General features: G+C 45.1%; 1 protein-coding gene and 1 pseudogene across 8 annotated transcripts in view; one reads left to right on the forward strand and one right to left on the reverse strand.

Annotated features, from left to right (window-relative positions):
- Nucleotides 1-26505, forward strand: part of DDX4 (DEAD-box helicase 4) — an 88834-nt gene that overhangs the window by 55905 nt on the left and 6424 nt on the right. For all 8 annotated transcript variants that reach the window (XM_061618121.1, XM_061618141.1, XM_061618130.1 and 5 more), the window contains 6 exons: nucleotides 7325-7477; nucleotides 8823-8977; nucleotides 10451-10580; nucleotides 11967-12133; nucleotides 18254-18399; nucleotides 23694-23793. In XM_061618121.1, coding sequence (XP_061474105.1) covers nucleotides 7325-7477; nucleotides 8823-8977; nucleotides 10451-10580; nucleotides 11967-12133; nucleotides 18254-18399; nucleotides 23694-23793 — 851 coding nt within the window. The remainder of the gene's footprint in view (nucleotides 1-7324; nucleotides 7478-8822; nucleotides 8978-10450; nucleotides 10581-11966; nucleotides 12134-18253; nucleotides 18400-23693; nucleotides 23794-26505) is intronic.
- LOC133375791 (5S ribosomal RNA) lies at nucleotides 23422-23530 on the reverse strand (annotated as a pseudogene).

Here is a 26505-nt window from a genome sequence, read left to right on the forward strand (position 1 = left end):
TCTTCCATCTTCAATAGTCCTGTTAAGTCCAGTAATTTCAGTGTCCAATCTTCCATTATCAGTATTCCATAATAATCTTGCTGTTGTAGCCATAGTCATATAATAAGAGTCTGATGGGAATTTCCTCTATCCCAAATATTTTCTTGCCATCCATTCTGAATAAGTTGCTGAAATACTGTTGTAAAGTCATATCTGTGTTCTTCTTTTTTACAAAATGCACTGGCTCATCTCTTAAGAGTTTTTCCATTGTCACATGGCTGCAGTTAATTCCATAGATTTTCTCTATATCAAGCTCCATCACATCATTCCAGTCCAGAACATTATCCAAGCCATTGATAACTTTATCTCTAATATCTTCATTAATTTCTTCAGAGATAACGTTAAATTCCAAACAGTAGATTTTATTTCTAAAATCCATAAACTCCAGATCTTTTTCCAATTCCACATTTGTTCCAATCTCCAGGGCTTGTATCTTCCCTTTATTTTTTCTTTTCTCATCTCTGATCTCATTCTCCTCTCTCACAGGGTCCCCTATTTCTTTAAGCTCCTGCGTCATTTTGCTCAGTTCAATTTTCAGCTCCTTACTACTCTGTCGCAGGGTTTGTTTCGTTATCTCAATCTCATCCATTATTTTCTGAAACATAATTACTTCCAGATTCTCAGCCACTTTCTTGATTGCCATTTTTAAAACCACAAAAACAAAGCAAAACAAAAATAAAGAAGAACCACTTCTTATTTCAGCAACAATTGGGTTAATATTCCAGGCTTGATGACATCACAGTATAAACAGAGCAACCTGCCTTATCTCTCATGTGCAAGAATGCAAAACAAATTTAGTTCCCAGCATCAAAACAGTTAGTGGCGTCGTGAAGAAGCAGATTCGTCAAAATAAAATAGACCAAAAAGAGAATAGTCCCAGACAATATAATATTCCTCGGAATAGAAATCAGGAATAGAAATCCCTCTTCTGTTTATTATCTTTAGAATGCACTTCCAGGACAGCTTTTTGCGACAGAAACAGAGATAAGCTGTTAATTTCGTGAATAACAGAGAAGAGCTATATCTCACCCAGAAGTTGTCCAAAGCCGATCAATCTGACAAATCTCCTTTTGCTGCAACAATTTAAACCAAGTAAAAAAAAATAATAGAAAGAAGGGTGCTTGCCTGTTAGTCCGTTCTCTCTTTCAAGAAAAGATAAACGTATCGCTTAAGCAGATAGAGCTTGTTAGAAAGTCCGTCCGGCATTGTTGGCTGGACCTTATCTCATAAATTAATGAAATCCAGTCCTCCCAACAAAAACAGGCTTTGAGGTTGATCTCTACGTTTCTCCCTGCCCGGGAGAAATTTCATCAGTCAAAAAAAAAAAAAAAAATGTTCTGACTGATTTATATCTGAATAAGCTTCTTTTGAGGCGGGAGCCCGTCCCAAAAGCAGGCACAAGCGAAGTCACCCTTCCCGGAAGTCCGGTTGGCCTTCTTGTTTTCAGGTAAAGACGCTAAGCTTTCTTTTTCTAATCGGGGGAGGGGGCAGCTCCAGCCCCACCCTTTTTCCCTCTTCAGCTGGGATTTTAACTATGCCTGGGGGAAGAGAGAGCCCTTCTCGAGCCTCCGCAGAGGAAGATGAGTTCCTGAGTGTGTGTGGCAAGCTACGCCTCAGTGGTGGTAAGCATGCTAGACTCCTCACCTGAAATAGTTGCGATTTCTCAGCTCCCTTCTACTCAACTGGGGGGAGGGGAAGATGCACACGTGGCTCCTGCAGGAAAAAGCATGCCAAATCTCACCATCTAGATGAGCCCTCTACCTCTTCGGCCGTGCTGGCCTGGCTTAACAAGGCCATGATGACGGAGGCAAGGGCTTCCTTAGCCAAGTGTTGGGCCTGTGCACATAGGAAAAAAGGCTCCAAGTGCTGCAGGGCACACTGCCATGATTTCTTCTCCTCATTTTCTCCTCCTCCTGGGAGACCAGCCCAGTTAGAGAAAGGGGGGAGAGTAAAAGAAGGGGCTTCTTACAGAAGCCTAAACCACACAAAGATAAACGCAAAAGATGCTCTAGCTCTGGGTTCCCACCTGACCGCCTTTCCCTCAGCCTAGGCTCCCTGGGGGGAAGACGCTTCCCCGTCATCTGCTGCATCAGACTCAGAAAAGGAAGAAGGGTAACTCTCAGGAGGATTCCCCTGTGCCATCCCTGGTGCGTAAGAGGCTGTATTCTCCTGACTCCTATCCTATTTCGATTTCTAAGGCTATGGCCTGCCTTCAGTTAGACCCTCCTAAGGAAACTCCTCAGGAGGGGGAACTAGAAGAAGGGGAACAGGGATCTTCAGATGTCTTCCCCAGGTCAGGGGATCAGAAGGTGGTCATTCCCTTTCCAAAGTTCTTCGAAGACATTGTTAAAGAAGAATGGGATCAGCCAAATTCAAAGCTCCACATGCTCTGTCCAAGAAGCTATATGCTCTTCCTGCCATTACCATAGCAACCCTTCACGTCCCGGCCATTGACAAGCCTGTGTCTGCCCTCGGGGCCAAGATAGCTATTCCCAAAGAAGGAGTGGATACTCTTTCAGACCAAACGTGCACATGAAGCATCTGCATTGGCCACGAGAGCTTTGGCAGCCAACTCCTTCCTGGCATGGGCTGTGGTAAAGTGGGCTAAAGCACTACTATCAGAAATGCCTCCCGATGCCAGACATGTCAGGGACAGGCTGCACAAATTGTCTAAAGCAGCTGAATTCCTAGCAGATTCCTCCTTAGATAGCCTACAGTACTCAGCAAGAGCTCTTGGATATGGAGTGGTAGTATAACGCAATATATGGCTGAAACAGTGGGAAGTGGACAATCACTCCAAAGCCAGTCTTGCAGCTCTGCCCTACTCGGGTGGGCAGTTTTTTGGCAAGTCTCTAGAGCACCACCTGGTGGAGACCAAGGATAAAAAGAAGGCCCTTCAGCTCCCAGGAAAGATGACAAATTTTATAAGAAGGCTTCACATTCCTTTCGTCCCAAGGGCTATCCAACTACCTACAGGACTACATGTCAGTGAGGGTCCTGGAACTCTTCCTGGAATTCCTTCCGCCAGCTCACCTGTTCCACATCCTCCAGTGGTGTGGGAGGCAACAGATATAGTCAAAATCCCCAAGCCCAGCATCAAGCAAAGCCATGCATGATGCCAGGATGGCCCGGGGGGGGGGGAGACTTCAATTTTTTTGCACATGCCTGGGTGGCCTCCACCTTACACAAATGGATATTGAGCACCACCTAGTCTGGCTACTCCCTAGAGTTTGCCACCATCCCGCAGGACAGATGGAGGATAGCTTCTCCATCTCATCAGCTGGAGAAGCTGCAGAGAACCCTGGATGCCATTTCTCACCTCCTCAAGATAGGTAACAGAGCATCAGCGGTTCTCGGCAGTCTCCTCTGTGTTCTTTACAGTCCCCAAACGCAATGGCAATTACCGCACCATCTTGGATTTAAAATTCCTGAACTGCTTCCTGTGGACAAAGAAGTTGGAAAAGGTTAAGAAGAGGGCAACCAGAATGATCAAGGGGATGGAGCGACTCCCTTACGAGGAAAGGTTGCAGCATTTGGGGCTTTTTAGTTTAGAGAAAACGCGGGTCAGAGGAGACATGATAGAAGTGTATAAAATTATGCATGGCATTGAGAAAGTGGATAGAGAAAAGTTCTTCTCCTTCTCATAATACAAGAACTCGTGGACATTCAAAGAAGCTGAATGTTGGAAGATTCAGGACAGACAAAAGGAACTACTTCTTTACTCAGTGCATAGTTAAACGATGGAATTTGCTCCCACAAGATGCAGTAATGGCCACCAGCTTGGACGGCTTTAAAAGAAGATTAGACAAATTCATGGAGGACAGGGCTATCAATGGCTACTAGCCGTGATGGCTGTGCTCTGCCACCCTAGTCAGAGGCAGCATGCTTCTGAAAACCAGTTGCCGGAAGCCTCAGGAGGGGAGAGTGTTCTTGCACTCGGGTCCTGCTTGCGGGCTTCCCCCAGGCACCTGATTGGCCACTGTGAGAACAGGATGCTGGACTACATGGGCCACTGGCCTGATCCAGCAGGCTCTTCTTATGTTCTTAAGTTCAAGATGGAGATGCTCACATCTATTGCGGAAGCCAGTCAACCTGGGGACTTCCTGGGATCTATAGATCTCAGAGAGGCGTACCTGCATGTTTCTCTTTCTCCAGCAGCACAGACGCTTCCTCCGCTTTGTGCACGGCCACCACTAGTTTCAATACAGGGCCATGCCCTTCAGCTTCACCTTGGCCCCACGGGTGTTCACCAAAATAATGGTAGCAGTAGTGGCACACCTTTGCACTCAGAGTCCATGTATACCCTAGCTTGGACAACCTTCTGGTGAGGGCCTCTTCAGCGACAGTGGCGCAGCAGGATCTCCAGTCTACCATCCAGTGTCTGGAGAACCACGGCTTCAGCAGCAGCAGGGACAAGAGCCATCTGATACCCACCCAACACCTTCAACATCTGGGAGTGGTCATTGACCACAGCTCAAAGCAAGCTTTTCCTGTCCACCGGTTGCATGGACAAGCTCCTGCACCAAGTGCACACGTGCCTGCAAGGCAGCCAAGCTTCCCTGATGGAACTGGCTCTGCTGCAGGGTTCCATGATAGCGACCATAGACTCAGTGCCATGGGCTCGCTTTCACTCAAGAGCCTTGCAATGGCTGCTGCTTGCATATCAGGACCAGATCACCTCACACCAGAACTGGCTCATTACCCTCCCAAGCCATGTGCGGGAGTTCCTCTAATGGTGGGGACATTTACCTCATCTGGAAAAAAGTCCTTTCCCTCAGAGCTCCAACAGCCTCAATAGTCACCATAGATGCGAGCCTATATGACTGGGGAGTGACCTGTTGCTCCAGCATCGCACAGGAAAAATGGTCAGTGCAGGAGCGGTGCCAGTGAATCATCTTGTTGGAGCTCAGAGCAATCCAGCTAGCACTCCGGGAGTTTCTACCTCTTACTTATCAGACTTATGTGCTAGTATACACCAACAACATCACAGCCAAATCACATGTCTGCAAACAAGGGGGCACAAAATCAGGTCCTCTTCAGAGGGAGACCAACCTGCTGTTTCAGTGGGCAGAAAGGCACCTGGCTTCCATTTCGGCCATACATGTACAACGGATCCTGAACACACAAGCCAACTGGTTGAGCCAGGAACAAGTCCACCAGACAGAGTGGGCCCTTCATCGGGACGTGTTCCTAGAGATCACTCGGAAGTGGGTGCTCCCATGCATGGACCTCTTTGCCTCATCGGTGAATGCCTAACTGGACCAGTTCATGGCATAAGGCTGGGATCCACTCCCCAGGACATAGACACCCTGTCAGCCCCCTGGCCTCTGGGTCTCCTTTACACCTTCCCACCTCTACCTCTTCTGTCTAGGCTGCTGCACAGAATCAGAGTTCTCCAGACCCAGGTGATAGTGGTGGCTCTACACTGGCCACAGAGACCATGGTTTTCTGATCTAGTGGACCTCCCTCCAGACCAGATCTCCTCTCACAAGGACCTATCCTTCACCCAGACCCAGAGCGGCTCCAGCTTCATGCTTGGAGGCTGAGCGGCAGTGGCTAAATGAAGAAGGGCTGTCCGAGGGTTGTTTCCACCATTCTAGCATCTCGCAAACAAACCATCCAGAGAATTTATGACCTCACATGGAAGGCGTTCAACAGGCGGTGTAGACACAGTTACCTGTCGTGGAATGCTACATTCACACCATTCTCTACTTCCTGCAAGACAGTATGGACCAGGGACTAGCCCCCAACATGCTCAAGAGACAGGCGGCGGCCCTAGGCAGTTTGTTTCCAACAGTGGGGGGCCATTCCATTTCTTCTCACCCTCAAGTCAAACACTTTCTCTGAGGGGCAACCCTGCTGTCGCCTCCAGTGCAACACAGGTTTTCCTCCTGGGATCTTTTGTTAGTCCTTAGAGCTCTCTCACAACATCCATTTGAACCAGCACTTTTCAATACCAATCAAGGACCTCACCCTCAAGACAGTTTTTCTTGTGGCAATCATCTGAGCCAGGAAGGTGGGGGAACTGGGGGCCTTCTCCATCCGGGAGGAGCTGTGCATTTTTTACCCAGATGTGGTTCTTCGCCCTGATCCCAGTTTTCTACCCAAAGTCAATTCTTCATTCCACAGGGGACAGGACATTTCTCTGTCCAATTTCTGCCCCAACCCAGTCCATTGCAGGGAGAAGAAGTGGCACAAACTCTGTGTCAGGTGGGCACTTCGGATCTACCTGGACCGTACAGAAACATTCAGGAGGTCTGAGGCCCTGTTCGTGTCTTTCAAACAAGGGGTGCAGGGATTAAAGGTGTCCAGGTCCTCCATCAGCTGCTGGGTGAGGGATTGTGTAGTTAAGGCCTATCAGGCAAAAGGGAGATCTCCAGGGATCACTGCACACTCAGAGGGGCTGCCACCACGGCGGCACTCCACAAGGATGCCCCACTGGAGGAAATCTGCAAAGCAGCCGCCTGGGCTCACCTTCATCGAACACTACAAGGTAGATAAATTTGCTTCTGCTGAAGCTGCCTTCGGCAGAAGGGTTCTTCAGAGGGTGGTGGCCTAGGTTTGATCCCACCCAAGGATGTAAGGGGGGTCACTGCTCAGGTGCATCCCATTCCTGTCTGCTCCGCTGACCGGGAACGGAAAGTTGGACTTATCGTGAAGTGTCCTTCTGGTCAGCGGAGAGTGGAGCAGACAGCCCCACCATGCAGCAAAAGCTAGGTTGTGGGGTGGGGAGGGCACCTCCGGAAACCCTCTGGTGACCACCAGTCACTCACCCTCTGGATAGAGTAGTAAGGGCTTCCTACATCCCTTCCTGGCACTGTGTGCTGATTTGTTGATGCTTGTTCTTATGCTATCCTCTGTTCAGGTTTCAAGTTCATATAGGTGGAGTGGCCAGCTGCTCAGTACTTTTTTACAGCTGTGTCACAAACTGGAGAAGGGGAGAAGGTTCCTCCCCTTCTAGCTGGCCACCAGCTAAAATGTTTTGTGTTATAGTGCTGACCCTGCCTCCAGGAGAGTTAACCCATTCCTGTCTGCTCCACTCTCCGCTGACCAGAAGGGCACTTCACGGTAAGTCCAACTTTCCATTCAGAGGGAGTATAACTATATCCAGAGCTACTGTATTATACTAGGATTGATCTGCTTTATGTCCTCATGTTTGACTGCTGGATTGATAGGAATTTGCCAAAAAAAGGGTGTTTAAGTTACTAAATGCTACTGTGTGCTAAAATTACATGCTTAGTTTTCTCAATTTTGTTTGTGTGTAATATACCAATTCTATTCTTAGACCTTTGAAGAAGCTAATCTGTGTCCAACATTAATGAAGAACATTGCTAGAGCGGGATATTTTAAACTTACTCCAGTGCAGAAACACAGTATTCCTATTGTGATGGCAGGACGTGATTTAATGGCGTGTGCCCAAACAGGATCTGGAAAAACAGTAAGTAGAAAATGCCAAATTCTGCTTTTTTGAGCTAGAGGATTTGAGGGGCTGCAGTAGTAATCTGATACTTTGTTTTTAAGTTCTTAATGTTTCCAAGTTACTGCCTTGGTCCAGTGTTTGATTCTGTCTAGACACTGTGAACTATTCAGATCGCTGCAGCTTTCAACCATTCTAAAGATAGACTGAAACAGTGACTGTTGAATGACTTATAAGAACTCATGATCTGTGGAAGTCTTACATGTTGGGTCAACAAAAGATATAGTTGGCTGCAAATGTTGAGTATGTTGGGGTCCCAACCAAAACCCCATTGTGTTTTTAAACATACTTTTGAACGGCCTGTAACCCATTTTAATAATTTTATTACAAAAACTAACTGGAAAAAAGTAAGCTTTGTACAAACATAACGTGATAATAAGTGTCACTTTATAGAAGCACTAGAAGCTAAAACAGAAGGGAGTAGAAAAAGAGGAAGGCCAAAGAAGAGATGGATTGATTCCATAAAGGAAGCCACAGACCTGAACTTACAAGATCTGAACAGGGTGATTCATGACAGATGCTGTTGGAGGTCACTGATCCATAGGGTTGCCATAAGTCATAATCGACTTGAAGGCACATAACAAGAAAAAGAAGCTATATTTATTGTTGAAAATAGTTTATTTTGTTTAAAACTTTTTATTCATCTAATACCAAATTTTTCCAACTTCTAGCATGTTACAAATAAATACGACTCTATTAAACATAATGAACAATATTCAATTGTGCTGTCCCACTTGCACAAACAGGATTTGTTCTTCCTCTCTGTTCTTCTCCCAGAATCTGCTGTGGAGAGTTAGGGGAAGGAGAGTAAGGGGGAATCCTGTCACATCTATTGGCACAATGTTACATCTCTCTCACTATAGGTAATCTGTGATGATAAATTACTAAGAGCTTAATTTGTTTTTAAAAACAGATATTGAATATACTGGTTGAATATTTTAATATAGCTCTCTCTGCTGCTACTAAGTATATATTTTAGTACCATCCCTAGTGAATGAGCAGTCTCATGTTAGGTACAGGCTTTGTGGGTATATTGTGTTTTGACCCCCTCTAGTAATGATGGGACTCAGTTTAAAGACTAAGTAAGAATTTCCCTGAATTTGCTTCCTGAAATTTATTTATTGACAGAGAAGGAACAGGGAAAAGCAAGATGTTGGACCAAAAACGCTTTACTATTTTTGAATATATTCCACATTTTTTCCTTTCTGTAGGTTTCTTTTCATTGATATTATAGAACACATCTTGGGTTTTTCCTTTTTTGGGTGTGTGTGAGAAATTTGTCAACTGTAATATATTTGTCCTTTAGGCAGCTTTTCTTATACCAATTTTGGCTCATATGATGCAAGATGGAGCTGCTGCCAGTCAGTTTGAACAACAACAACTACCAGAATGTATAATTGTAGCTCCTACTAGAGAACTGATAAACCAGATCTTTCTGGAATCAAGAAAATTTGCACATGGGTAAGTGTTTGAACAAAGTGAGTCTAAAAAGTAGAGCATACCCACAGACAAATAAATAGATTGCAGTAGTATGCTATTCAGTAAACTTGGGTTGGGCTGTAGTGCTTGTGTAATTACGCAAGCTCTGTCAAGTTGGTATGGTGAGATGCGGTCAAATGTATTCTGATTTGAATTACTCTGGGGTGGGCAAAATGCTTGATGATTCATAAAAATGTATACTGAAAAAAGAAACTTGATGACAAACCTGTGCTTGAAGATGTAACATGATCACAATGACTTCCACAAGCTCTGTTATGTGTGTTAAGCTCTGGATCTGACTCAATAAGAACTAATTTACTAGGTCTGTTTGCATTGGTCTGTGGAAGGCAATCTAAACATTTGAAGCTTCTCATCAGAAATAAAAATTGAAAAGCAGTACAAAAGCATTATTGAGGCTTGATCTGTGGGATGTTGCACAAGGAGTAACTATTTTCAGAGGGATGAATATCAACAAGGGAGGCTTCAAAACATACACAATCTCTGAATGCTGGGTCTAACCTAAAACCAATGGTGCTTACTGCCACAAACTCATACTGGCCCAGGTCACATGTAATGCAAAGCCATGGTCTGCTTTAAACCATCGCTTTATTGTAAATGTGTGCTGATGCATGCTGCTCATTCATGCTCACCACTCTTTCCTGTGCTGTGTGGGAGAAGAAATGAACCAGAGTATTGACTTAGTATTAATATGCAAACCTGCATTTGTGGTTTGTTTCTCCTAAACAAGCCATGAGTAGTAACCACATGTGGCCTCACAATAGCTACTTCATGTTGATGTGTAAAAGTGATAACCATTCAGGAACTCTTTTAATTCATACCTTCAGGAGATTTGAGTTGGAGAGAAGTATAGTCTCTTGTTCCCAATATGAATTAATATTGCAGGCCTCTACACACCCCTGGTTTGATTCCTTTATCACTGTACCTCTGTTCTATAAGCAATATTTAAAATGACTTGATGGATTTTATTTTAAAATTGAATGATGGACAAATATTGGTTGTAGATTTTATCCTGAGTGTATCTGTTTGATTCCAATATCAGATTAGTAAAATGTTTTTTACAAATACAGGAGTGTTTGGGAGCAAGTCATCAGACATTCCTGTTGTATAGTATCCATGCATTTCCTAGCCTTTCTCAGGTATTCAAGCCCTGTTAAAACATACAGAGGGAATACAGTCGGAAAGGTTCGGTGGATTTTATCTTGGATAACTAAATTGAATTTGCAGTGCTGGAAAACTCTACTTAAAAATTACTGTAAAACAAAAGGAAGGCAATGCAGCATTGGTTCTATTAGGCCTGTTTTCATTGTCTATTAATGTAGTTTTGTTATGGCCATGATATTATGTAAATACATATGTGCATATTGATGCTAACATTGGAAAGCACTCACTGTTTATCACTAAATGAGAATTGTAATATATTTTCTTGTTGACCAGAACTTGTATAAAGTCAGTTGTGACATATGGAGGTACACAAACGGGTTATTCAATTCGTCAAATAATGCAAGGTTGTAATATACTGTGTGCTACCCCAGGAAGGCTCTTGGATTTCATAGGCAGAGAAAAGGTAAGATCTGTGTGGTAATTTTTTTTTTTTTAATTGAAGTCTTTTCCATTCTCAATTATTTGGCACTCTTTTACTATAAGAGGTCAGACATATAGGTGCAAAACAAATGTGTTTTGCAAGGGTGGATCATGGCCTGTAATTCTAGCACAAGGGTAAATTAATCCAGCATGAGCAGCCTCACAAATAAATTGAGTTGTTTTAGTATCAACCAGGGAGAAAATACTGGGGTAGACCTTGGATTAAGACCAAAAAGCAGGAGGGGAGCGGGGTATTCTTGGCTGCTGTTGCATACTGTTCTATTTTCTCTTCTAGTTGGGAACAGGTGATGATGCCTTGTATGGAGTTGAGCCAGGAAGTCATCCAGGCTACCATTGTTGACTGTGGCATTGGCTTTCCATGGTCTCTGATTTCCCCCTCCCCCATTCTACCCAATATACTTAAGTGAAGATGCCAGATACTGAATCTGGAACCTTGTACAAACATAGCATGTGCTCTGCCACAGCTATGGGAAATGCAGCACTGTAGTACAAAATGGGGGTGGGGAGAAAGAGGTGCATCTGAATTGCTGTGTGGAATATGCTTGGGTGACCACCACTTGAACATTACCATTTTGTGGCCTTTAAAGGGTAAAAGACCCCAAGAGCTATCAATGCAGCTATCTCTTTGCTCTTCCTGGGTCAGAGATGGGGAGCCTGTGACCCTCCAGATGTTGGATTCCAGCTCCCATCAGCCCCAGTCAGCATGACTAATGGTTGTGTATAAGAACTGTAGTCAACATCTGGAGGGCCACAGGTTCCCTGTCCCCACCTAGGCAGAGGAAACAGATAGCTGCACTAATGGCTCTAGAGGTCTTTTGCTTAGATAATTTAGTAATATAGATAATATAGTAAGTGGTATGTTGGCAGAGGGAGTACAAACAGATGTAGTCTACAACTTGGTTGCCGGTGACAAAGTAACATGCTTATCACAGTACCTCTGTTGAAATTGCACAGGTGTTAGCTATAGTTTCTGAATAAATATGCTGCTATAGAAGCCCCTGCTGTCATAGATCTTTAGCGGAGATCACACTTAGCCATGTTTTCTGAGGGTAACACTGCCTGCTCAGTAAAGTAACTCAGTTACTGACCAAATGTAGCGGGCTGATACCTCTAGAATCTGCTGCTGCTGCTAGGTAGCAACCAAATTGTAGGAGTTAATTATCTATCCTCGGCTGCAGCTAATCTATACTTTTGTATAGTTAAGTTCTGCTGAGCTTTATAGCGAAGGGGTGGGATGAGAAGTGTTGCAGATAAGTTTTATGAATGCATTACTATGTTGAGTTTGTAGAGCTGTCTTACACAATGGAAGCGTTGCCTTTGTTCTTGAGCTCACTTTACATTTCTTTAGATTGGGCTGAACAAACTAAAATATTTGGTGTTAGATGAAGCTGATCGTATGCTGGATATGGGGTTTGGTCCTGCTATGAAGAAGTTGATTTCATCTCCAGGCATGCCACCAAATGACAAACGGCAAACGTTAATGTTTAGTGCCACTTTTCCTGAAGAAATTCAGAGGTATGTTAGAGCAATTCATTTTAAAATTGAGAGTCACGAATCCTAAATTTTAGGCCACCTGATTGGAGTGAGGACATTCTAAGTACGTCTCAGTCTTTGTAAAAGATCAGCGTATGCTCATTTGCTAGATAGTGCTGGAGGACATTCCTCAGTAGGGATGACTCCTCCTACTGGTCGTGACAGGCAGGGTCTCTAAGCTTCTTTGTAGCCTCTCCTGTGGGAGGAGTCGTCCCTCTCTCCAGACCGGCCCTGCCTGCGGTCAGTGAAGGTCTAGAGTTAATCTCTTCTCTCTATTAGAGCTTCTTTCTTTCGCTTTCAGATTCTTCCTCTTAGCGTTTTTTCTTATGCTAATTTTCTCCTCTCCTTACGTTGGTTTTATTCCTCCCTGCCTGTTTCCTTCTCCTTCCGTACCTTCACTCCGTGGGGCTGGGGTTTGTGAGGCTAGGCTGAACCCGGCTGGGTTCACAGGCGTCGGAAAGGAGGCCGAAGAAGGGTGGAGCGCGGCTAGCTGCAGCATACCAGCAGAGCAGCAGCCGCCCAGACAAGAGTGTCACCTTGCTCCGCGGAGCCGCGTTCCTGCAACCCTCGCGTTCAGTGGGATCGCGGCTCCTGGCTCCCCCCCCACTTCACCAAAGGCTTGCCTCGTCATGGGAGAACGTCTCAGCAGGGGGTTGAGCGGCGCCCGCTAACGCGGCTCGCCTGTAAAGTGATTCCCACACTTTTCCCTCAGCGTTAGGGAGTCAAGGCCGCCATATTATGGCCTCACCCGCTTCCTCTCTGCCTTCCCGCCAAGAGCCCTGCCACGTGGGGGAGGCAAGGGACCTAGAGGACTCACAGCAATCAGTCTTCTCTCCGTCCCAGAGCGTAGACAGCGGGGGGATGAATCTCCTAGATGAAGGTATGGATGTTTTTCCCCCCCACTCTGTTTCCCAAATTTATGACCTGGGTTAAAGAGCTCATTGCTTCTGAAGTCAGTGGCTCTCTCTCACATGCACGTAAAAGTAAGAAGCGCAAACATTTGAGGAAGCGTCCCCACAGGGGAAAGCGGAGGCGCTTATCCTCCTCCACAGGCTCCAGCAGGGAGGACAGGCATGGCAGCTCATCTTTAAGAGACAGCCACTCCAGGTCCTCTTCCCTTTCCAATCAAGACATGAGGCGGGAGGGCTCGCCCCCACCCTCCTACATTTTACACAGTGAGCCAGCTAAGGATGCACCCAGGGGTGACGAGCACCCGGGTCATAGCGCGTTGGGGGGGGTAGCAAGGCGTTCCTCCCCACAGACTCATGCAGGTCCCTCATCCTCAATGGTTCGGGATCGGCAGGCACAGGCACAGTCGCCCAGGCAGGCTCCTGTGCCACAGGTGGTACTATCAGATTCTGAAGAACTACTTGAGCAGGACAGGGAAGAGGGGGAGCTTTCGGGTGAGGAAATAGAAGTCACCCAGATGCAACCCAGACTCTTTGCTCCAGAGGTTTTTCAGCCGCTCCTTTCCAAGGCCCGCAGAGTGCTACAACTGCCAGAGGCTGAGGCGGGAGGCGATGCACCCGCTCAGTCAGCCTCGGCAGGTGCAAAAAAGGCCTTCCCCTCCATGGACACTAAGCAGGTTTCAGTTCCCTTTCCCCAGGCGTTTGATGACGTGTGGGATGCTGAATGGTCATCACCATGCAAACCAAAGCCACCTGCCAAGTGGGCAAAGAAACATTACGTCTTTGCCGACAGGATCATGGCAAGACTGCGTTTTCCCACAGTGGACCCGCCTATTGCTGCTCTTGCTAGCTCTGCAGTGATCCCAACAGAAGGGGAGGGGGGGCCTAAGGACCAGTGCGACAAGCGAGTCGAAGGGGCTCTTCGCAGGCGCTTTGAGGCAGATGCAGTCGGCTTCAGAGCCACAGCCACTGCCTCAGTTTTCTCCAGAGCGGTTTTTATGTGGGCTGAAGAGTTTGGGGCGTGGGACGATGTCCCAAAATTTGTAAAGGATGGGTTAAAGAAAATGGCGTACGCCTCGGCCCTGTCAGCCGACGCATCCATGGATGCCCTACAGTTTGCAGCGTGCTCTATGGCTGCCTCCACTGTGGCATGGCGTAACATTTGACTCGTGGACTCAGAGTCACAGACCCACCTCACTGCCCTACCTTTTTCAGGTTCTAAGCTGTTTGGGGAGTCTCTAGAGGCCCTCCTGGTGGAAACTAGGGACAAAAAGAAAGCACTCCCTGTGGCCAGAAGAGAGGAACGGAAGGGCAGGCAGAACCAGTTTTTTCGTTCCTGAAAACAGCTCTCTAGATTTCGCAGTCAGCCTCCCAACAGGCTTCGCTGGGGCAGACAAAACAAAGGGGGTGGACACGCTTCCTCCACTAAACCGGGAGGCACCCCATTCTCCTCAGGGAGGAACCAGAAGGGAATCCAAAAGGGCTTCTCCTCCTGACGGGGGGTTGCCAGAGGCCTCTCGCGGAGTGGGAGCAAGGCTTCTAGAGTTTGCCCCCCGCTGGAGAGTCATCACCTCAGACAAATGGGTGCTGGACACGGTGTCCATGGGATATGCCATGGAGTTTCTTCGCATTCCACACGACCGGTTTCGACCCACCCCAAGGTCTCGAAGGCCGGAGAAGCACCTGTGCTACCTGGAAGCTATTCAGCACCTGCTGAACATCCGGGCAATAGAGCCAGTAATTCCCTCAGAGAGGAAATCAGGGGTATATTCAAAATGGAAACCCTTCGCTCCATGACTGCAGCCCTAAGAAAAGGGGATTGGTGACCTCTGTGGACCTCTCCGAGGCGTATCTACACATTCCAATCTGCAGACAACACAGGCGCTTTCTCCGCTTTTCATACGACAACAGACACTTCCAGTACAGGGCCTTGCCGTTTGGCCTTTCCTCAGCACCAAGGGTTTTCACCAAGGTACTGGGGGTTCTGGTGGCACATCTCAGAACAATGGGGATATGCGTGCATCCCTATCTGGACGACATCTTGGTGAGAGCACCATCCTGGGACCAGTCACACACAGGTACCCATCTCACTGTATCATGGCTCCAAGGGCTGGGCTTCATAGTGAACTTGGAGCAGAGCATGCTGACCCCATCCCAAACTATTCCGCTCTTGGGGGTGATCCTGGACATGCAACTTTTCCGCATGAGGCTCACCGAAGATAGGGTTTTGAGACTTCAGCTGTTGCTTCAGGAAGCAGTGGCTGCACCAGCATTGGACCTGATGAGGCTAGCTCGGCTTTTGGGGTCCGTGGTGTCGGCATACGACCTAGTTCAGTGGGCCCAGTTTCACTCAAGAGCTCTACAACAGATCCTTCTGCCCTACCAGGAGGCAATTCTCCTATGACACAGACGCTCGGTCTCCGTGCCTCCAACAGTACGGACAGAGCTCCGGTGGTGGCTGGAACCTCAGAGGTTGGCCCACGGAGTCAGCCTGGAAGATCCTCCACACATAATCATGACCTCAGATGCGAGCTTGTACGGATGGGGGGCTCACCTGGACCACAATGTAGCCCTGGGGACATGGTCTGCAATGGAGGCGGAGCTCAATATAAATATACTGGAGTTACGGACCATCAGACTGGGGCTACAGGTCTTCGCCCCAGAGATCAAGGGGAAGCATCTCCTCATACGCACCGACAACTCGTTGGCGAAATCTTATGTCCACAGACAAGGGGGCATGAGATCGAAGGGCCTAATGCTTGAGGCGGAGCGCCTGTTCAAATGACGTAGAGGCATCTTGCCTCCCTGAAGGCCAAACACCTGACGGGCACAAACAACTTTGTAGCCGACTGGCTCAGCAGGACAGCCATCAAGGAGGCAGAATGGCAACTGAACCCAGAAGTTTTCCAACAGGTGGTACGCAGGTGGGGAGAACCAGTAGTGGATCTCTTTGCCACAAACACACAGCTAGACAGGTTCTTCACAAGAAATCCGTGTCACCAGGCTCAGGGCACAAACACACTAGTCGCACCGTGGCCACAAGGCCTCCTGTACGCCTTTCCTCCGTTTGGGCTGATACAACGCACGATCCAGCGGGTTTGGACATTGAAGGCGGAATTTATTATAGTGACACCCCATTGGCCTCGACGTCCCTGGTTTCTGGACCTAGTGAACATGTCAGTCAAGACACCCTGGCAGGTACCCTCTCGAACGGATCTTCTGATTCAGGGACCAGTCCTCCATCCTCGACCAGAGCTGTTCCGGCTAACAGCTTGGAGACTGAGCGGTTGTGGTTGAGCGGTAAGGGCTTTAAGGGGAAAGTGCTCGATACGCTACTGGCCTTGCGTAGACAGTCCACGAACCGGGTTTACTCGTCCACGTGGAAGGTTTTTTTGTCCTGGTGCTCTGCAAATACAGTGGAACCTTGGTCTCGAGACATCAGGGGTCCCCTAGGGTTCCTCCAGTCGGGCCTAGATAAGGGTCTGAGCGCGGCCACAATCAAGAGACAAGCTGCAGCTCTCAGTAGCATTTTGTTATGCCTGGGGGGGCCCCCGCTTTCCTCCAACCCATTCCCTAAATGTTTTTTTTTAAGAGGGGTGACGCTGGTTTCCCCATCAATGATTCACAGGTTTCCAAACTGGAACCTTACCTGGGTGCTGACGGCATTGACAGGACCGCCATTTGAACCGATGGCTACCTGCTCTCTGAACCTCTTGACATTCAAAACAGTTTTTCTGGTTTCCATTACATCAGCACGCAGAGTTTCCGAGTTGGGGGCATTATCTTTGGACCCTCAACTGTACGTGTTCCACCAGGACAAGGTGGTCCTCCGACCAGACCCGGCATTCCTACCTAAAATCAATTCTGTTTTCCATAGGTCGCAGGAAGTGGTTCTCCATTCTGCCCCTCTCCCTCCTGTGCCCAGGAACGTAGGTGGCACTCACTTGATGTGAGGAGGGCTCTTCGTTTCTACCTGGATCGCACCTTAGAGTTCAGGAGGTCTGAGGCCCTCTTTGTGGCCTTCTCTGGGAAATCAAAGGGGTGTAAGGTAACAACCTACTCTATCTCATGCTGGCTCAGAGCGGCTATAGCACATGCATATGAAGCTCTGGGTAGGGAACCTCCATTGGGTATCACAGCACACTCAATTAGGGGGGCAGCGGCTTCAGCAGCATTTAGGGGGGGTTCCCCATAATGGATATCTGTAGCGCGGCTACATGGGCTTCACACACTTTTATCAGGCACTATAAAATGGACTCATTCTCATCAGCCGATGCTGCATTTGGCAGGAAGGTGCTCCAGAAGGTGTTGCCTCCTAGCTAGAGGAATCCCACCTGGAGTCCTAGTACACTGCTCTGTCATATTCCTACTGAGGAATGTCCTCCAGCACTATCTAGCAAAAATGGAAATTTTACTCACCGTGAATTTCTATTTGTAGATAGTGCTGGAGGACATTCCACCCACCTCTCATTCCTCTGCTTCAACCTTCTGGAGCGGGAGGGGGAGTGGGGGAGTTGAGGCTTCTGCCAGCGCCTTACATTTGCACACGTTGTTTAGTATTGTGTGTTTCCCTTCATGTGTGACCTGTCTTCCAGCACGTTGGTTCCGTGTTGGTTTGTCGCTTTTCTTCAGCTTCTCCTGGTATAGGCTTCCACTCTAGGGATGTCTGGGAAGATGTGGATATGGGGCCTGAGGAGGGTTCCTGGCTCTGTCAGTTCGGTCTGGAGAGAGGGACGACTCCTCCCACAGGAGAGGCTGCAAAGAAGCTTAGAGACCCTGCCTGTCACGACCAGTAGGAGGAGTCATCCCTACTGAGGAATGTCCTCCAGCACTATCTACAAATAGAAATTCACGGTGAGTAAAAATTCCATTTTTTATACTAGTGCCATTTCTTTATCTCAGGTCTGTTCTTCGTATGAAGCGTTGTCAGTGGAGCAAGTTGTTTTATGTTTCAGAATACAAGTCTTGGAAAATTCATCTTGATAAGCTACAACTTGTTCCTTTCCATTGTATAATATTAAAATATCAATGTGTTTTGTAGAACTAGCTTACTGGTATGGTTAACTTTTACTTTCTTACATACACACTGGAACAGTAACATCCAACATCCAAGCTATTTCCCTGATTCACCCCCTCAATTTAACTTGCTAGCTCAAGTTAATTTTTACCTTATTTTTATTTGTTCAATTTAAAGGCTAGCTGGAGAATTTTTGAAGGCAGAGTATTTATTTGTTGTTGTTGGACAAGTGGGTGGAGCCTGCAGTGATGTTCAGCAGACCATACTTCAAGTGAATCAATATGACAAGAGAGAAAAACTTGTTGAGATTCTCAATGGCACAGGTAACCATGATGTCTTTGTAACTGTGAAATAAACTCTTCTTGTAGAATGATAACTAAATGTAACAAATTGGTATAGGATTTTGTTATTCTCTGTCTGCTCTTGGGTCACTTGAAACAAAAAAAGACCTGGAAATGGGCAATATAGTGGAGATTTAAGAAAGGATACCATGTGGAAACTCTACGGATGAGATCATTAGAGATACAGGCATACCCTGCTTAACGTTGCCTCACTTAACGTCGCTTCGCTATAGCGTACATGCTCCATACATCCCCATACCCCGCTTAACGTTTGCGCGCTTTGCAATAACGTACACTTTATTGGCATGACGCCACTGTCATCTAGTGGTGATTGCATGCAGTACAAGTGAAGACAATTGCTTCACTTAAAGTATACTCTCCGGTTCCATTGCGAACGTTAAAGCGGGGTATGCCTGTATAGAGTAGCCTGCTTGTTGATCAGACTGAACTTTTTTGGACCAGTGTGAAATCAGGGCTATAAATTGTCCTATTATCAAATAAAAACTCATTTTTCACTTGAAATAAATGTATGCAGATGGTATCATTCCCCATAAAATTCTTAGGAATCTGAAATTCTGTGTATATTACTGTGGGTTATAGCCAACTAATTTTTACTCAGAGTAGACCCATTGAAATTAATTGGCATAAGTTAGCTGTGTTCACTAATTTCAGCGGGTCTATTCAGACTATAACTAACAATGGATACAAACCTTTTTATTTCCTCCAAGCAGCACAAGGTGATATACAAACAAGAGTTCTACCCCTCCTAATTTTATCCTCACAGCAACCCTGTCAGATATGTTGGGCTGAGAGTCTGTGACTGGGACCTTTATGGCTGAGTAGGGTTTTGAACCCTGGTCTCCCCGGTCGTAATCCCTCATGTTAACCACTACACTACGCTGGCCCTCAGGAAATATAGACCCTTATTTATGGATTGTAGTAAAAAAAAAGTTGCTTAATGGCTGTATTTAGAGAGCTTTTGCTTTATTTATTTATTTATTTATTTATTTATTTATTTAATTTATATACCACCCTAAGCCCGAAGGCTCTCTGGGCGGTGTACAAAAAGATAAAAAACAATCAATATATAAATACAATAAATACAATAAATCAAGAAAACAAAACAAACAATAAAAGAACCAAACAACATCGAAAAATACAAATAATGATGAAAATGCCATTAAAACACACTTTAAAATGCCTGGGAGTATAAAAAGGTTTTCACCTGGCGCCGAAAAGATAGTAGCGTTGGCGTCAGGCGCACCTCATCGGGGAGGCTGTTCCACAGTTCTAGTCACCACCCTCCGAGCTTCTCGATGGGATGGCACTCGGAGGAGGGACTTAGATGTTGAGCGCAGTGTCTGGGTAGGTTCATATTGGGAGAGGCGATCCACCAGGTATTGCGGTCCCATGCCGTGTAGGGCTTTATAGGTCAAAACCAGCACTTTGAATCTAGCCCGGAAACAAACAGGAAGCCAGCGCAGACGGGCCAGAACAGGTGTTATATGAGCGGACCTTCTGGTCCGCGTCAGCAATCTGGCCGCTGCATTCTGGACTAGTTGTAGTTTCCGAACAGTCTTCAAGGGCAGCCCAACGTAGAGCACATTGCAGTAGTCCAGTCTAGAAGTTACCAGAGCATGAACAACTGAGGCGACGTCGTCACTGTCCAGATAGGGACGTAGCTGGGCTACCAGGTGAAGATGGTAGAAAGCATTCCGTGCCACCGAGGCCACCTGGGCCTCAAGTGACAAGGAAGGATCAAAAAGAACCCCCAAGCTATGAACCTGTTCCTTCAAGGGGAGTGTAACCCCATCAAGAACAGGATGAACATCCACCATCTGGGCAGAGAAGGCACTCACCAACAGCGTCTCGGTCTTGTCTGGATTGAGCTTCAGTCTGTTAGCTCCCATCCAGTCCATTATCGCGGCCAGGCAGCGGTTTAGCATGTTAACAGCCTCACCTGAAGAGGATGAAAAGGAGAAATAGAGCTGCGTGTCATCAGCGTACTGATGGCAACGCACCCCAAAACTCCTGATGACCGCACCCAGCGGCTTCATGTAGATGTTGAAAAGCATGGGGGACAGTACCGATCCCTGCGGGACTCCACAATGGAGAGTCCAGGGCATCGAGCAATGTTCCCCAAGCACTACCTTCTGGTGGCGACCCACCAAGTAGGAGCGGAGCCACTGCCAAGCAGTACCCCCAACTCCGTGAGTCTTCCCAGAAGGATACCATGGTCGATGGTATCAAAAGCAGCTGAGAGATCAAGGAGATCCAGATTGGTCTTGTGTTTCAGGGTTTTATAACACCCTGATCGTAGACTAAAGCTGAAATGTCATCAGTCATTCAACTATCCATTGTCTAGCTAAATCAGAATTAATTGAAAATGCAATTTGGCATTATTTTGCGTTTTTATATATACTTTCATTCAACTTGCCTTTATTCTGATGTTTGAGATGGTTGCTGTGTGTACTTTGAAACCTATTTGGATGATGTTCCCATTTTTCCTCCTTTTCTCCCCTCCCTGGTTAAAAATATACCCTGGGAGAGATCTAGAGCCTGTTTTAAGCTCTCCTTGATATAGTAACTGAACAGGGGGAGTCCATGGTTATTTAAATATGGAATCATCTCTAAACCTGAAACATTAAACAATCTTAAAGATCTGGTAGTAGGGAGTGTATTGCCTGAGTCCTGATCCGATGTCTCTCCAGGAATGCGTGACAAAATTTAAACCCGTTTATCGTGTTAGAAACCATTTGTGTTTTGTGCACAACCTTTATCCAGATACATTGCTTATTCATTAGTAAATACTGGAAATAGGGGCAGCTGATTCCCATCCTTGTGGGCGTGGGAAATTTTCTTGAGCCAAGCAATAGGAAACAGAGTTTGAATAGTATTTGTATTCAAATAGGCTTCAGACAGTTCTTCAAATTACAATTCTAGCCAAGAAGATACTGCACAGGTTGGTGTTCAAGGCATATCAAAACTTAGTACACTGAAATGCATATACTGTCAACTATAGCCTTCCAAAAATCATTTGGGGAAGCTAATTGCAACTTCTATAGTCGTTTGCTTTTTTCTGTGGCAAAAAATTGAATGGATTGAACAAACTGTTAAAGGTTTTTTCATGCTAGTGTGGCTTGTTTGTAACGTAATACAGTTAATCACAACTTACGATCAAGAGATGTTGTATCTCATTTACTTTGGTGAATTGTATGACAATATAGAAAAGTAGTTTAAAGTACCTATAGGTGCTAGAAAAAACTGATTTTGGTATTAAGTTCTCTAAAATGTTGACAAGATTATTAAATAAAGAACAGAAGAAAATGATAATTGTACCAGTACTGTGGGCTGTATCAAGCATTCTTTGTCTGTTAACGCAAGGGCTCTTTTGATCTGGAACATACACTTAGCTTAACGAGAAAATGAGAAAGAAGTATTGGCCGTGAAATAAGAATTGAGGGGGGAAATAGCTATCTACTGGTATTCTGCCTAAATTATTTTAAAATCAATACCAATTGTATTTATTGATGCACATATTAAATCTGATATATAGAACCGGAGAAGACAATTGTTGGAGATACAGGACAACATGAGCAGATTTTACGCACATGTTATTGGGAATATCCTGTCATTCAGATTTTTTGGAGTGCAGTCTGTAACACAGTTACAGAAGTGTTAGAGAACCTAATCCCTCTGGATACCAAGACACTACTTCTGGAGTATCTTAAATGCTGTTTCAAAAGTATACGTGGAAGTAGTAATGAGACTTAACATCAGCTAAATTAATTATAGTAAAAAATAAGGGAAAAAGCCATCCTCCCCTAATAATAGACTATTTTCCCCCAAACTAATCTATCAAGAGAATGATTAAATTAATTTACTAACTTAACATAGAAGAACACACATTTACCAACCCAATGGGTTTATGAAATGATGGTCTATATTTTTTATGTTTGGAATGATAAATACAAAGACACTGTCCAATTGTATTATTGCTTGAATTTATTGTAAAAGTTCACACACTATATTTTGAGTATTTTAACTTTGTATATGTACTGTACAAATTAAATTACCATGTAACAAAAAAACAATAAAAAATACCTGTAGGTGCTAAGATGACCAGTTGCCTTGCTGGGTGAAAAGGAGTCTAAGCAGGTTATGAGGCTTGCTTAATAGCTACTAGGCATAGTGAGATACAGTCTTCAGATTTCAGAGACAGTATGCATGTCTCTCGGTACCAGTTGCTATGGAGCAAAAACAAGAGAAAGATCATGTGCCTTCTTCGTTTTGCTTCAAGTCTTCCTAAAGTGATCTGGACTAGATGCACACTTAGATTGATCCAGCAGAGCTTTTCTTAATACTTTATGGTGGAGGTTACTAGGAAGTGCTGGCTTCATTCCAAACACATGGCTGTACTCTGTGCTAAATGATAGAAAACTATATTGTGAAGTACTAGTAATAACTACTTATAAAATGCCTAAAATTACTAAACAGTGTCCAAAAAACCTAAAACTCCTCTAAATCAGTGGTTCCCAAACTGTGTTTTTCCCATGAACCACTTGAAAATTGCTAGGGGTCTTGGCAGACCACTTAATTACATTCTGCCTGTTGTACCAATTGTACTAAGTGGTGCTGGATATCTTTAATTGTATTTGTATTGCATAATTTATTTCTTATACTGTATTTTATTGTATTACAATTTGAATTCCATAGAACTCAAATTGTAAGTATTCTTCACAAATACACTGTGGACCACCTGAATGAAGCTTACATACCACTGGTGGTCCATGGACCACATTTTGGAAACTTCTCCTCTGAATCTAAAGGTAAAGATGAGATTTTAAGGTGGATTAGATGGGAAAAGCTGGGATGAGTGTGTCTAGTTGTTATATGCTTTCAAGTCAATTACGACTTATGGCGACCCTATGAATCTTTTTGATATATTCATAGGGTTTTCATGGTAAGAGGTATTCAGAGGTGGTTTACTGTTGCCTTCCTCTAAGCCTACAGCACCTGGTATTCCCAGGTGGTCTCCCATCCAAGTACTAACCAGGCCTGACCCTGCTCAGCTTCCGAGATCGGGCGTGTTCAGGGTAGTATGGCCATAGAGTGTGTCTAGTAGCTTCACACAAAAAACTTGAAAGCCAAGGAATGCAATGTTTACTAAATTGTACTAATATGGGCATTGTACTTGAAAACTTGCTGTTTATATGAATAATTGTCTAAACATTGTAATATAGCTAGCTAACTTACCAATGTCTGCCTTTTTAAAGGTGATAAGCGAACCATGGTGTTTGTGGAAACTAAGAAAAAAGCAGACTTCATTGCAACCTTTCTTTGCCAAGAAAACATAGCAACAACAAGTATTCATGGGTAAGTGTCTATAATTACAGTAAATCTTAAACTAGTCTATATAGTAATATTCATATAATCTATTGCATTAACAAAAAAAGGAAGCAATTCTTTCTCTTCATTGGGACAAGTTGGTTCTTCAGTGGCTCCATTATATAGTATGTCTTAATGGCAGAATACTTACTGTTTTTAAAATTTCTCCAAATGTATAGTTTGCCTTTTTCATTGCACAGCACCACAGAGTTGATTCTTTCAGTAAGCTTTCCACCATAGCTCCTATCTTGGGTTGCCACAGCCATTTCAGATCTAATTGGAGGGTAGGAGCTTTTGCCTATGTGTGTTTGCCCTTTGTTCATTAACAAGATGTCGATTCACTATTGCCTCAGGTCACTGTATAAAAGTAACTGATTCAGAAGTATGCTATCTGGTAATAAAGCATCAGGATCTCCCTACTGCACCTGAGATAGCATCTTTATGTTCAGGAAGGGCTTTGAAATGTACAAGACTGTGGCTTCAGCATATTTGGAATTGTATTGGTTCTCACCTTTAGGAGAAAGATGGCAGTATGTTTATCAGTACTTCTAAAGGCTATTCTGTACAATAAAGAAGTATCCTGAATATATCTAAAAATATTTTTGTACCACTATTTCATTTAAAAAACACCAAAGCAGCTTACAATGAATAAAAATCATACAGTAAAAACTATTTAAAAATTACAGTAAAAACAAAGGCCAACTACTGCCTGCATAAGCCTGGCAGAACAGAAAGGTTTTCATCAGGCATTTAAAGGTTACAACAGAAGGTGCCTGCTGAATTTCTTGGCAGAGCATTCCAGAGAACTGGGATGGTAACACTGAAGGCCCAGTTTCATGTGGATGTTAAATGAGCCTCTCTAACTTGGGGGATAACCAGTGCTACTCCTGCATATGATCTCAGTGATCGAGCTTGAATATAAACATTCAGGCAGTCCCTAAGAAACCCTGGACCTAAGTTGTTCATGGCTTTGTAATACAAGGACCTTGAACCTGAATCAGTAGTAGATGGGCAGCTGTTTTAAGAGTGGTGACTTGTGTTGTCGGCCATGTGCCCCCATCAGCAGTATGGCCACCGCTTATTATTATCATTATAAATTTGTATACCACCCCATAGCCAAAGCTCTCTGGGTGGTTTACAACAATTAAAAACAAATATACAAATTTAAAAACACTTAAAACAATTTAAAAACACATGCTAAAATGCCTGGGAGAAGAGGAAGACCTGGCGCCAAAAAGATAACAGTGTTGCACCAGCTGAAGCTTCTGAACCAGGCCCAAGGGCAGCCCTATATAGAGTGCATTGCAGTAAGCCAGCCTCGAGGTTACCAATGGATGGACTAGTGGTCAGGCTATTCTTCTCCAAGAATTGCCGTAACTGATGAACCAGACGAAACTGGTAAAAGGCATTCCTAGCCTCAGAGGATACTTGGGCCTCTAGTGACCAAGATGAATCCAGGAGTACCTCTAGGTTATGGAGCTGGTCCTTCAGAGGGAGTGTGACCCCATCCAGAACAAGTAACTTGCCTGTCTCCTGGACATGGGAACCATCTACCCAAAGGGTCTACTCAGGATTCAAGCACATTTTATTGGTCCTCATCCGTCCACTACCGCATTCAGATACTGATCAAGAGTGTTCACAGCCTTTCCTGATTCAGATGTTACAGAGAAATAGAGCTGCATGTCATCAGCATACGGATGACATCTTGCTCTAAAATTCCAAATGACGACATACAACAGCTTCATATAGATACCACTGGAGAGAAAATAGGAGACTGAGGAAAGCTCACCCAAGTACTACTCTCTGGACATGGCCCTGAAAGTAAGAGCAGAAGCACTGCAATACAGTGCCTCTAATGCCCATCCCACTTGAGTCACTCCAGGAGGATACCATGGTCAGTGGTTTCAAAGGCCACTGAGAGATTTATCTGAAGTAACAGGATTGCACTCCCCCTGTCTCTCTCACAATAAAGTTCATCTATCAGGGCAACGAAGGCTGATTCTATTCGAAACCAGGTCTGAATACAGATTGTAATGGATCTAGATAATCCAGTCTTATCCAGGAACGCCTGCAGTTGGTCTATAGTTGTTACACTCTTGTTGCCTCTTTAAAGGCAGTGGGCATTAGGCAAAGATGCATTTATTGTACCTGTGACCCATTCAGTCACCCCACTCCGACAGCTTTAATAAGCCAGGATGGACAAGGATTTAATGAGGAGGTGGTTGGGCACATCACTGCAACCATCCTGCCTTCATCATCAGGCCACATTAACTGGAATTGATCCCACAACACTGGGTTCAACATTGCATTGGAAACCGCAGCTGGAACTACTGCAATAGCAGCATCTAAATAATTGTGGAGCCAAGTAACTTTATCATCAAAGTGTTTAGTGAGCTGGTTACAGTTGGACACCATGTCCTCCAGAGGTCCCCCCAAGTCAGGAGCGATCCGGACCACATGGAACAACTCAGCTGGATGGCCTCTCAAGGAAACAATGGGGGCAGCAAATTAGGATTTCTTTGCTGCCCCCACAATCACGTGGTAGACTCTATTAGGAGCTTGAACATCTGCTCAGTTGGCTACAGTGCGAAATTAACACCACTTACGCTCCAGTTCTCTCCTGGTCTGTTCCATCAACTGCAGCTCCTCCGTATTCCAATGAGCATAACGTGCTCCATGGCAACAGAGAGGGCCCTCGGG

The sequence above is a fragment of the Rhineura floridana genome, chromosome 1, assembly GCF_030035675.1.
Source record: "Rhineura floridana isolate rRhiFlo1 chromosome 1, rRhiFlo1.hap2, whole genome shotgun sequence".
Lineage (NCBI taxonomy): Eukaryota > Metazoa > Chordata > Lepidosauria > Squamata > Rhineuridae > Rhineura > Rhineura floridana.